Below are 13,794 nucleotides of genomic sequence, written 5' to 3'. Positions count from 1 at the left end.
TCCCAGTGGTGAACTCTGCCTTCTCACAGTCGCCATGGGTGCGCAGGGAACACTCCACCTGTGGCCCCAGACTGACTTGAAAGGGTGATTCTGCACTTGGCTGTGGATGGGAATTTCATCAGAACTGGGTGCGGTTCTCTCTGCTGGCACGAGCTGGTCTTTGTTGTTCTATATCATCCAAGAACAACTATTAACTAAGTCTAGGACGGGTAACAGGTCATCACAGCCCAGCTGGAGATTATGTAATGTGCCTGTTTCAGTAATGTCATTCCGAGCACACAAATGGCCAGACTACCACCTCGACTTGTAAGCGACTTGGACAAACCTCTGGTCAAAGAGAAAAACAGAGTCTCCAAAACCTTATCCCACAGAAAGAAAGTAATTTAGGTAGGAGTCTTGATATCTAGATTACAGCATTGCCTCTATGTGAGCTATGTGACCTTGAGCAAATGACTTTTTATTGATTTATAATGCTTTTATACAATACCATCCATTTTAGGGGACACATTCACAGCTACTTGATCCTTATTGTCACCAAGTACAATAGCTAGTGAGCTCTTGAGAGAGAGACAGAGACAGAGAGACAGAGAGAGAAGAAAGGAAATCCTGAGCTAAATGAGCTGACTCACTCTGTCCTGTGTGGATAGAGAAAGTCACACCTCTAACTCTGCCTAGCTTTTGATCCAGGCCTTTGCTCTTTCTACTGTCACAAATCTGTGGTAGACATGTATAGAAGTGGTGAAAAAGCAACATCTGTGCTTTAGGTTGACTGGATTCTCATTGGTAGCTTCTTTGAGGTAGCAATGAAATTCCAGGTAGAAGATATCTCTCTCTCTCTCTCTCTCTCTCTCTCTCTCATTAAATTTTTCTCAGCAATTTTAGGTTTATAGAGAAATGGAGCAGGAAGCTCATTTTCCCATGTATCAAGTCTTACCTCCTCCCTTTCCTGTCTTTCCTTCCTTCTTACTTCTCTGCCGTTAACCCAATTAAAAGTGTGCATTGCTGAGGATATAGCTATAGCTATATACAGAGAGATCAGCAGCAGCAGCAGACACACAGATCCTGTGACACTGTTGTGAAAGTCCTAGTTTGTGTTGGGAGGGCTGCTCTTGCTGTTTGATACTCATCCAGTGTTTTCTGACAGGCATATGGTTTGTAATTACGGAATCACACAGGCTAGCTTCACTGCCCTAAAGCCTCTGGACCTCATGTGCCTCTCCCTCAGAGCCTGTGGCATCCACTGAGTTTACCAAGTTGGAATATACTTTCCAGGGGGTTTTAATGTATAAATATGAAAGTCATGGAGCATAAAGAACAAATACACTTTAAAGAATACTTTACTTTCTTCTTCAGCGTAAATGACCCAGCCTTGCTCCCCAAAGAGACAATTGATTCCAAGTTTGCTGGGTACCCTACATGTCTGCTTTGTCCAAATTAAGTATTATGTTCCGTCTCCCTCCCCCTCTAAGCATTCTGAGGCGTTGAAGATTGAACTCCAGTGTGTTTCTGGCCTCTCGATTTCTAGTGTGCCAAAAGACACAGAGTTGCAGCTACCATCTGAGCTGAAGATAGTCTGGACATCTAGAATCTTCCGAAAGGGATTACTTGGGGGCAAAGCAATAGTTCCATTTCCTAGACCTTGCCGTCTCTTCCATGACCCATCTGTTTTACCCTTCACCCAACTCCCAAGTCCTCATGTTCTCATGAGACTTTCTATAGAAGAACAAAGGGTTTGGCAAGTAACCTGCTCGACCACATGTCTGTCAGAAAACACTGGATGAGTATCAAACAGCAAGAGCAGCCCTCCCAACACAAACCAGGACTTTCACAACAGCGTCACAGGATCTGTGTGTCTGCTGCTGCTGCTGATCTCTCTGTATATAGCTATAGCTATATCCTCAGCAATGCACACTTTTAACTGGGTTAACGGCAGAGAAGTAAGAAGGAAGGGCTCCCTCTCAGGAGGCCATGGATTCTCTGGAATCTTTCTCAGAACAGCTCCTTCACTTGATCCTGGGAAGAAAAAAACACCTGCCTCTCAGCATTGGCAACCCCTGCCTCTGCTCCCAGCCCCCCTACCACCCCCTCCCCTCCACACACACACACACACACACACACACACACACACACACACACATGTACACACACTCTCCCTCTTTCCAGTCAAGGATGTGTTGAAGTGGCTGGTCAGTGCCACCCCCGGGTCTAAAACTTGAGTGTTTGCCTTTGTAGGGACTTTTCCAACCTTACCTAGAAAAGAACTAACCAGAACTTTAGCACTTGTGGTTAGCCTGCTTCCGGCTGTGGCTTCAGTTAGTCTGTGTGCTCTGACAGAGGAAGTATTTGCAAGGATGGGAAGTGCATGACTGGATTGTGGGAGGACCCGGGCAGACGGTGCCTCATAGCATTGGCATGTGAGATGCCAGCAGCAAGCTGACTGAGGAAGGCGAAGAGGGATAGCAGACCCAGAATGGCAGATGCCATGTGATGCCCACACACACACACACAACCACACACATTCCCCACAGTGTGAACTCACTTAGAAACAGGATGTCATGGTCAAGGATGGCTTTTCCAAAAATGCAAGCCAGTGGCATGCTTTTGATCCTGAGTAGACTTTAGGGCAAGAGTCTGCAAATATGGCTAGATGCATGGTGACAGAACTTGTGGATAACAAGCTAGTAATGGCATTAAAAGTCCAAGGCTTCACACACAGACACACACACACACACACACACACACACACACACACACCTTCACTGCATTACAGTAGTCTGAAGGTTTTCTTTTCAGATTGATTCCCCATGTAGATTGGAACCCTCTTGATGAAGAACCCCAACCAGCAGGAGCTTATCCATCCTATTGAGCCACATGCAAAAACCAGCTGGAAATGGAGAGAAGAGTTTGGCTAGAATTGCTAATTAATTTTAACTACTTCGTAATTGGAGATTTGACCTAACAGGCAGGTGATTCATTTAAATACTGGCGATACCAAAGTTCTCACATTTAAGGATCTGTTATTTCAGCACAGAGCTTAGATTCTGTTCTAGGAAACTTGTCTTCTATGCATTAGGATTTTAATGGGGTTCCTCCTACCCCAGTTTCACATTTTGAACTTACAGAGGCAGTGAAGGGGTCATAGCCCAGAAAAATCTCTTTCCTACCTTTTCATGGAAGATCTCCTAAGAAGTAGAGAATGAAGGGTTATCCCAGGTGAGAACACATGACCTTTGATTGTTGTAGATGCTACTGAAGTTTGAAAGTTTGGTCCACAGCACTCTTTCAGTTTGCTATGGTTTAAAGATCCATTATGTCTGTGGATGTTTATGGACTCGTTGAACAGTGCCTTCATATCCCAGAGTCACAGGTACCCCTGTATAGAGCAGGGGGAAAAAACTAGAAAGAGTAAAGTTGAGTCAAGGACTCTTGTGTGGAAGAAGTGTGTGCGTTTTACATGTGTTCAAAGCCCTTTTTGCAGTCACTGCTCGAACTGGGGGTGGGGGGTGGGGTGGATGTCACACGTGCTACAGAAGAAGTAGAAATTCATTATAGCTCAATCTCATTGTAATCTGTCATTGTTCAGTCGTGTGTTACCATTCCCTAAATTCAAAGCTGTGTGCACACCCATATATGGATCTTCTGGAGTCTTTTAAAGATTCACTGACATGGACTCTTTGGAAATCTGTCTTCTCTTTTTTCTAAAAGGGTTGCTAAGCACATGAGAACATAGGGCGTTAGAGAGCCTGACCTTAGAGGAGTTTACTACCAGCTTGGCCTTGGGGCATCTATTTGCAGAGCAGTAACAATCACAAATGAGCCTAGGGCTGCTCACTATGCATGCCCCACACCTAGTAAGGTGGACTTTCTTCTCTCACATCACCTTTCTTTTTTCTTTCCTTCATTCCCTGACTCACAGTTAGTTCCTGTCTCCTTATTCCCGATGCTTCCTTGGGCTGTACAGCTGTACAGCTACGATCCAAGCTACCTTGTCTGACCGTAATAGTCCTCCCTTCTGCTCATGTGCTTCAATGCAGCCTCCTCTTTCTTACCTAACACCTACTTTCCTCGTTTCCCTGGCAGGCACCTGGAGATGGAAGACCCGCTTCCTACCTAGGTGTCCAAGGCAAACATACCTACTTTTAAAGAGGTCCCAGGACCCAGATGCAGTGACCATTATCTGTGTGGCCACTGCACCATGCTTGGTGCCACACATTTTTCCTATAGTTTATGTTGATTTTGTTATACTTTTAGAGTGCTTTCCTGCTTACACACACTTGAGCTCAAATGACTCTAGGATGTCCACCCATATACTCCGCTATAATGATATAGAATTTGTAAATACAAATTAATTCCTAAGATCTTATTTGAAAATGGGCTTGACAATGATAGTAAGATTTGGGATCTTTGTTCTCCTTCTCTGGGATCATTCTTCTACAAAACTTATTAAAGTGAGGCTGGATATCTGTGGCTTTTGATGGGTAAATTGGCCTCTGAGATCCCTCAATCAATTTGGGTACATGACTTTGTCAGCCAGTCCCCAGCATCTGATCCCTTCACAGAAGCTAGTTTACCCTGATGAGAGAAAGCTCACTATCCAGCAGCCACATGCTTCTGTCTTCTGAAATACAACATTCTTTTCTCCCTCAGCATTTCATCCCTTGAACAAAGATGTTTCCTTGGTGGGAACATGGTTTTATGTGTCTGAGTGACTGACACAGGCCTGTAGAGTCTCAGCAGCAGCAGGTCACTGAAGCTGTTCTGTAGATAACAGATTACAGGCAGAGAAACACTTCAGTGTTTTAGCTAGTAGCTTTGAATCAGAGTATTTTATGGGCTGATCTTTTGCCTGTCGCTCTGTCGAGAAATTTACTAAAATGAATGTGGGGTAGTATAAATGTTTATCAGAGGATATAGCAGGGTAGACAGTGCCATGTTTTTCTTTCAACAGAAAAGAAACATTGTAAGCACCTCATATTTAACTATTTAAGCTCATGTGAGTAGAGTCGAGTGTGTGAAGGATCCCTCCATGTTCCCACAAACACTGACTGTCAGCTTTGGTCTAGTCACTCCATAGAGGTAGGTCCAGCCCCTCACCTTAAACAGTAGTGAGCGCCTAGGAATGCCTTCGTGGACTCCCCTGGTGTTTTACATTGTGATTTGAGCTGGGGATATAGCTCAATTGGTAGAATGCTTGCCCAGAGCCACAGAAGTGGACATGGCAGTACATAGCTATAATTCAACTGTCAAGAGATAGAGGCCGGAGCATCAAGAGTTCAAGGTCAACTTATACACAGTGAGTTTGAGGCCAGCTTGGGATACATGAGATCATGACTCCCTTCCCCCACCAACATACACACACACACACACACACACCCCACAAAGATGTGCAAGAACATGGGTTGCCTTCTTTATTTTGAACCAGGTCTATGAATGGCTTCTCCTGCAAGATCACCTTAAGTGAAGACAGTTTAATGGTCTCAACTGATATATCATATCTAGACTTAGGTCTCTCAAGATACGGACACCACTAGTCCACAGTCCAAACCCAGTGAGCCACCAGCACTTGTAAATAATGTTTTTTTTGTTTTGCTTTGTTTTGTTTTGGCACACAGCTGCATCTTTCCTTTCATACCCATAGATATCTTGAAGAGGGCATATGGTTCATAAAGACAAAAATAGTCTGTGTCAGAAAAGACTGGCTCCCAGAGCTGAGAACCCATAGTAGATCGTTGTTCCTGCCTACAGGGGTGTTCTGAAAAGTGTGCAGTGTGTATTGATAAGATCAAAGTGGCCCAGGTGAGAAGACAGCGGCTAGGCCCAGGGTGAGTCAGTTCCCCTGGATCTCTGTGCATCCCTGCCCCGAGTATGAAGCATGCTGTTCAGGAGGGAGGCATCATGGGAAGAAGGAAGTGAGGTGAGAGAAGGAAAAGTCCCACTCTGCTAACCAAAGGTGAGAAAGACCGTTCACACGTACAGGCTGAGACACCAAGAGGATGGAGCTGGGTGGGGCATGTGGCTGAACTGCCCGGCCTTGTACAGTGAGCAGCATCTGTCGCCCACTGAAGGCTGGAAGGAACATGGCTGTACCTTCCAGAAGCTCACCAACTGGAAATGGATTGAGGAGCCCATTGCCTCGTCTTCAGTCCATTAACAATCCTTTACCCAAGCAAATTCACACATATTTTAAAATGCCAGAACAGGCAGGGACTTAATGCAGGTTCCCCCCAGCCCCATGTAGCTCCTTTTAAATACAGTGCAGTGTAAGGCACTTACAGTGGTCAAAGCCTCAGACAGAGAAAAGATGGTAACATCAGGGGGCACATAAAGGGCACGGCGTTTCAGTTGGAAAGAAGGAAATATTCTGGTGTAGGCTATGCAGCAGTGTGAATGTATTCAGTGCTCCTGAGTTGTGACTTAAAAATTACTGTTTCTTATGCGCGTTCTTTTGCCCCATCTGAAACAAAGCTTGTCAGTCATGTAGTTTGGCAAAGCTAAGAGCCATAGTAATACAGACAGAAGCTAAAGAGGCTGTGTCCACTGCTCAGCTAGGAACTTAAACTAGAAGCCTACTTTCCCCTTACATTCAACTTTGCAGCAGTCTCCTCTTCCGGGAATTAAGAGCTCCACCGTGTTGAGTGCAGCTTCTCTAGGCTAGGGAGATGGCTCAGTCAGTAAAGTGCTGGCCACACAAGCCTGAGGGCCTGGGTTTGGCTCCCCAGAACCCACGGAAGAAGTCAGACCAGGTGGTATATACCTGTGCTTCCAAAGAAGTGGGGATCCTTGGGGTTCGCTGGCCAGTGAGTTTAGCCAAGTTGGGGAGCTCACATGAATAAGAGTCCTTTTCTCAAAATAATTAAGTGGGGTCAAGCATAGTAATCTACACCTTTAATCTCAATATTTGTAAGTCAGAGTCAGCCAGAGATCCCTGTGAGTTCAAGGCCAGCCTGATCTACACACTTTTGGGCCAGTCAGTAGTACCTAAGGAGAACTGTTTCCAAACCAAACCAAAACATAAACGAACAAACAACACGGAGAGTTAACCAGGAAGACTCTGATGCCAGCCATGGGAGGATGACGGGAAAAGATAACTCTTTGCTGTTCCACCCTCAGAAGTACCTCCCTCTGCTTCTCTTTGTGAATTCTAGGAAAGAAACCTTGATTGGTTCCCCAGAATGAGAGCCATGTCCCTGGTCAGCAGCGATTCTGAAGGGGAACAGAACGAGCTGAGGAACCTGCAGGAGAAGCTGGAGTCTACCATGAAGCTGGTCACCAATCTTTCTGGCCAGCTGTCAGAACTAAAGGACCAGGTAAAGGGCCAAACCCCCTCACGCACCCCTCCCACCCCATCCTCACTGCAGTCTCCCATTCCAACTCTGGCAGCACTCATGCTGCAGTAATGAAGCATCTTACCTCCATGGAGGGGACTGGGGGTCAGAAGACAGACTCCCCCCTCACGGTCACTGCTTTGGCTGCCCTTACCCTTGGCGTGGATATGTCACTGTTTCTGCACTACTTAGGCTGTGGTCTCAATATGTAAACTATCTCAGTGAAACACTGAGCAACAAAAACATTACGCTGCATAGAGCTGCACCCCTTGCGACCTGACTCACTGATGGGAGAGTGTGTGCTTAGTTCTGTTTTAGCTTCTCAGCCCTGTGACTTCTCAGGTGTTCACCCGCATTTTAAAACTCCACAACCGGAGAAAAACTGCAGGTTTGGGGGAGCTTTTCTAGTCATCTCAGAAACACAGCCCCCTGCCCTACTACCTCTTGAGGGAAGTTGAAAAGAAATGGCGGATTCACACTAAACCTAGCTTATTGTCCTCCACCCACAGACCTTTGATGCCTTGAGAGCACAGCAAGCACCCAATGGTTGTATAGTAGTGATAGGGGCCACTTTGGGTCAAGGACTTGAACCAGAGATGGGGAGCAGCTCCCCAGAGATAGCCACATACTAACAGGTACAGCTCAGCATCATATGGTTCTGAAGGCATTTTAATGGGCACCATAGACACTGCAGTAGGCACTGGACAAGCCTGCCCTGGAGGTAAGTAGCAAGGTGTACCCACAGGTGACTTATTACTTTTATGCACTTCACAACTAGAGAAGAGCTGGCCTGCAATAAACACTTCTCAGAGGCAGTTGAAAGAGCATTTTTAATAATTCTGCTTTCAATTATATTTCTTTTCCCGCTGAATTTTGCTCATCTGTGCCCTAAGATACCATTCGGCCTCAAGTTCTTTCCTTTCAAATACACTAAGATACAAATAAGAAAAGACCAATGAGAGAAGGTCTTACTGATGAGAGCCATCTGCAGCCCAGAGCTTGGCAACCATCTGAGATGAGCAATAGCCTAAATGAGAAAACTGAGGAAGATCTAGCTAGATTGCTTTCCTTATTAACTGCCCGTCCTGCTGTGAGACATTTAAGGGTGATTCAGGAATGCATCAATGACTGAGTCTGCATCTGTCTCTCCAGCCCCCGAGAGAGGCTGGTGAACTTCACAGCCCAGCAAGCTCTTCTCTCCTGTCTGAGGTAGCTGTGGCATCAAGAATCTCAGTCCAATTAGATGTTTTAAATTAGGTACAGAGAACAATTCTTGGACTCTGATCCAAGACACTTAAACACAGGTGCTACCCGTGACCTTGGTGCCATTTTTTTTTTTCAGAGCGTTCACCTACACTTCATGCCCAGGGTATCAGAACTGCTACTGCTCAGGCCTCCTAGGGATGGTGTCTAACCCTCATCTGAGTTCCTCAAGACTGTTTATCATGATCCTTGCAAGCTCAGAAGCGACGTGCTCTATTGATATGAACAATTGGGGGGGGGGGGCCTCCAGTTTGTCCGAGAGTTTCTTAAAAACAAAAGTACTAAGTTTTGGAGTGTTTTGTGGTGGTCAAGATTCTGGTGAAAATCCCTGTCCCATGATATGCTGAGTAGTCTGTCTCCCAGTGGCTCACGTACAGTGATTCAGAAGCTACCTGGAGCCCCACTTCACAGACCTGGGTGTGAGTTGGCCTGAGGAGATACAGCAGGGATGGCAGGAGTAGGGAGATGCCTCAGGAACTCATGGGCCATCCTACCAGTACCCTGATTTTCTGGATAAGGATGTCAAGGAGCAGAGCAGGTCCCACTGCACGGCACAGCAGGAGAGAGTAAAGCCCTCATCCCCCAGTGCTGGCCTGCTTTGAAGTCTTTAATAGGTGTGTTCTGTTTTGTATTCAGTTTGCCTTCTGTGATACATTTAAATTTTATTTTCCTTTCTTTTCTCTGTCTTCCTTTCTCTTTCTCTCTCTCCCTTCCTTCCTTCTTCCTTTCCTTCCTCCCTTCCTTCCCTAAAAGAAGAAGAAACTATTTCATGGGACTGAGGATGCCTCCACTGTCATATGCAAACAAAAAAGCTGTGCACATCTTTTGTAAACTCGGGCCAGGGTAGAGCTATTTCTCCCGAGCTAACCCTAGACTAAAAGTCATGAAATCACCTTAGATTCTGGGTGGTTTCAACTGTTCCGTCCCCAGCCCTTCTTATATCGTTTTCCGTTTTCAGGTTGGCAGTAAGAAATGCTCTTTAGAGAAAAGCCTCTGAGGGATTCTGAAAATGAATTTTTTTTCTTTCTTGGAAAGTGTTCTAGGCTACAAAGAAGCATGGAACAGCAATAGCACATTTTGAAGTTCTCTTTTTTACCAGGATTGAACTGCTGAAGTTTCAGCATGCTAAGAAATACAGGGAGGAAAAAAAAACAACAAAACAAAAAAACCCACAGTTGCTTTGGGGTCAGGAAAGGGTTGTTTCATTCAAAAGGAGGTAGAAATTGCTTCCTTAATGGGTCACCTTAACAAACCTTTGCATCATCTCCGAACTAACTTGACTAGGTTTCAATGTTATTAAGTTTGGTGTTCAGAGAATTCTAAACGTTGTTAAGCTGTTGTGGATTGGAACTCATGGTGGCATGTGACAGATCTGGTTTTGGTCATTGCAACGATTCCTGCCCACAAAAGGCATCAAAATGGATTAAAACTAAAAGCCCCACAAATGGTTCAAGAACAAGAACCTCTGTCACAGACATTTTTTTACTACAGCCATGAAAGACCGCCATTCACTGGGAAATCCACAAAAACTTGCTTCATCCCTTAGCTATTCCGTAGATGTTCTGGCCCAGAAACCAGCAATGGAGCGACAGTCATTTAAGTGTGAATGACTTTGGGTTTCACTCCTTGCTGTATTTGAGGTCTCTGGGTGTTGTTTTCCTAAACTACCAACGAGGGGAGGTGTCCTTGCGAGGATATTAGTGAAAACGTGATTCGTGGTGTCAGGTGTTCATTCTACTGAGACGGTTGCTATTCAAAGAACTAAATGATGCATCTCATCTCCAAGTTTCCCCTCCCAAGAGATTCTGAATACTAAATGTGGTTCTCTTACATCCTTATTCCAAGGAGGAAGACTAATGTAAGAACTTCATACATTTTTTTTTGCATGTTTCGTTCATAATGCAAAAGAGCAAATACTAAGCAAAGGTTAATTTTCTTGAAAATGTGACTGGCTTCCTAAAGGACAGCGCCCCTTACCTGTTATGCTAGGAATGTAAGAAGTGCCTGAACATCTCAATTATATTAGCATGTTGCCTTTTTTCATGAAAGAGAGCCAAGACAGATGTCTGCCTTCTAGGACTCCATGTTTAGCAAGAAACATAGAGAAGGAGTGAGTAGGGCTCCATCGAACACAGAGGAGGCTGGCCCAACAGTGGCTTCAAGTGAGACCAGTGTAGCTTCTGAATAACACAGGAGGTGGCTTCTGGGCTGGCAGAGAACTACAATAGGGGCCTTCCTGGCAAGGAAGCAGCATGAACAAATGCATGACTGAGCATGGCACGCTCAAGGAATGGCTACATACCCAAGTTAACCTGACTCCTCACTTCCACCAACACGGGAGCCATGTGTTTGCCAAGAACAGCACTAGATGGCAGGGACACAAGGGCAGAGAGGGCCTAGCATCTGCCTTCTAGATCTAGCTGTCTCCCCACCAGGACTTCCAAAGGGGAGTGATGAGTTCCTCACAGTGAGCTTAAGGGAGAGACTGCAGCCATTGCCCCAAGACCTTCTCAAGATAGTTTGTGTGTGGTTCAGAGTCTGAGAAATAGTGTTTGTCAGTGAGGTAGTAGTTAACACATGGGGGGTAGGGGGGAAGGACCTGTAAGGGTCTGAGCAATACTAATATACAATATTATTTCATATTTAGCAGATGCTATGTTCGGGGCTTGTTTCAGGTTTTTTGTTTTTGTGGTTTTGGCTATTATCTTGTTTTTACTTCTAAGCATCTTTTAAATCCGACTGACTGTACAGAACCATAGGACAGAATTCTGGTTATTAGATTTTGCTGGCTATTTGGCATCTCAGTAACCAGGATGTTTGTCCATGTGTAACCAGCAGCTTTTCAGAGAGTTATTAAGGTCAGTTGTGAGCCATACTGGGGGTGGGGGTGAGCCTCAGCCCTGTGCAAACTTATATTCACGTCATGATCACCCATGCTGGGTCTAGTGTTCTAATGCAAGGTCTTCATGACTTTGCTTCTGTCTGACTTACATTTACATCTATATTTATATTGACAAGAGGCAAAAGGCAGCACAGAGATGTTCAAGGTGGTTTCTGCGTTTGTATAGCTATAGCAGAGCACTGTTTCAGCTGCCAGTCTTCAGCTGTGTGGAGATTCTAAAACCTTTGAGTGTTCTCCAATGAGGATGTTCTACATGACTCAGTTACTTAAGTATAAATCTGATGGGGACTTTTATCAGTGGTCAGTTTTGCTCTGGATATCCATTAATTAGGACAGATTATTTCCTGACAAGGTGATGGAAACACATAGTGAGCGAGGCCTTGCAGTAAGATAGCCAGTAGGCTGTATCATGGGAAGTCTGGAACAGGCAGGAACGGTAGGAAAGCTAAGCGTTCAATATCACTGACCTTGGTTCCTTTTAAGTCAGATTTAGACCTTAGCTGTTTTATGGCTTTTGTTTGTTGTTTTTGTTTTTCCCCCTCTTTAACTCCCTTGTAGTTGTTTCTGATAGCCAATTCTTCCAGTGGAAGGGTTATGGCTTCCTCCTGTCTATGAGGCCAAGGCTAATGCAGATCACACAATCAAATAGTGTGCTACTGTATTCTTAGCTGGAGAGAATCTTCTCCAAGACCTGTCTGCATGGAAGAGAAAGGAAACACGGAAATATATGAAAACATGCTCCAAATGTACACACCCAGTTCTTCCAAAACAAGCCAGCAACATCTTCAACACCCAGGACTTCACTAGAAATACATATTCCTAGGCCCCCACAGAAGACCTGATATATCAAATTCTCTTTGTCTATATTTTAATGTGCTGGGTGGTTACGGTGTTGAACCATTTATGAACTAGTCTATAGAAACGATCAAAGTCAGATAGGTACTGTATTGGGTACTTGACATGATTAGGCATTAAGACTTCACCACTAACCTATAGCACTATGGACCTTATTGGTTTAGAGAGAGGGAAGATGATTTGCTAACAGGCTTTAAAGAAACAAGTAGAAAGGAAGACCAGGACCATGAAGGAGGGAGCCATTGATGGCTCTAAGTGAAGCCAAAGACTCACTTGTTAAAAGGCAGAAAGCTTTACAGGTTGTGAGTTTAAGACAAAGATAGAGTGAGTGACTTACTGAGCAGAGAGGAGGTGAGTGTATAAAAAAGATTCTCTCTGGTCCCAACAGTTACTGAAGTATTTCTGAGAAAGTTGTATGGGCCAGTTTTGAGCTGCATGGTCTTAGCAGTTCCATATGGATGTTTTAGGAAAGTACCCTTTCTTAAAGGGTGAGTATGCCAAGATTTTCTAAACCCATTTTAATACTTGAGATTATCAAGATATGAATGGATTCCCCACAAGATTGCCTGTCTAGACAGCAGTTGATGTGAGAAACCTATCCAAACTACCTGAGCTACCCTATCTGAACTGTCAACCATTCAGATGAGCATGTAACTGACATGTTAATGTAACAATGAGTGTATCCATGTGCCATGTGAACATCTCCTTCCTCAGATGAACCTGTGAATGTAAACTTTGAAGGCTGGCTAGAATATCTTCATTCAGTTTAACAAAAAACTTTATTTAAAACTTCCAAGTAGAGGTGTTCAATCTTTGTACATCTTTTTGTCTAAATTATAATAAAGATAGCGTTTCCATTTGAGCAAAAAAATAGTATCTCTTGGTTTAAACAGTAAAGTGCTCTGCTCTGAGAAAGCAAAATATAACCACTTTAAAGCTGAGCCAGAGTAACTGAGCTAGGAATGAACCAGCAATCAGTGCAGGGAGGAACTGCAACCCAGACACCCTGGCTTTGACTCTGTGCTCTTCCATACGTCCCATCTCATTTCGATAGGTCCTCAGCTTTTTACCCTCCAGACGGGAATTACCTTCACTACTTGGACTGATGCACAAAGTGACAGAAGTTAAATAACATTTTACATTGACTTAAATGGCTGTCTGAGTTTAAAGTCTTTAGGTTTTTACTGTTCTACCCTAAACCTTATGCTATTGGCACATAACTCCATCTAATGTATTCATATAGTCTCTTATCTTAGTTAACTTATGAGCCTCAAGTTCAGAAGTCGTCCTGAGAATGCTGAGAAAACTCTATTGCAGAGAACAGAGTCGTAAAATATCCAGGAGAGAGCTAGAGACCCAAAGTGAGAACTCAGCCCAGCAGCCAGAAGAAAGCCAACCTCTTGCTCTGGGCTGAGAGTGTACTTTCTTCATGGGAACCCACACTGAGAA

The 13,794-nt window shown here is 44.5% G+C and overlaps 1 protein-coding gene across 15 annotated transcripts in view; it reads left to right on the top strand.

The window, feature by feature from the left end:
- Itpr1 (inositol 1,4,5-trisphosphate receptor type 1) overlaps positions 1-13,794 on the top strand; it is a 338,511-nt gene that overhangs the window by 322,709 nt on the left and 2,008 nt on the right. For all 15 annotated transcript variants that reach the window (XM_029478979.2, XM_029478989.2, XM_029478987.2 and 12 more), the window contains one exon: positions 7,146-7,307. In XM_029478979.2, the coding sequence (XP_029334839.1) occupies positions 7,146-7,307 (162 nt within the window). The remainder of the gene's footprint in view (positions 1-7,145; positions 7,308-13,794) is intronic.

This window comes from Mus caroli, unplaced genomic scaffold (genome assembly GCF_978045245.1).
Source record: "Mus caroli unplaced genomic scaffold, Mus_caroli_1 scaffold_7, whole genome shotgun sequence".
Lineage (NCBI taxonomy): Eukaryota > Metazoa > Chordata > Mammalia > Rodentia > Muridae > Mus > Mus caroli.
The sequence above is the reverse complement of the archived record's forward strand: the minus strand, read 5'-3'. Positions and strand labels throughout refer to the sequence as shown.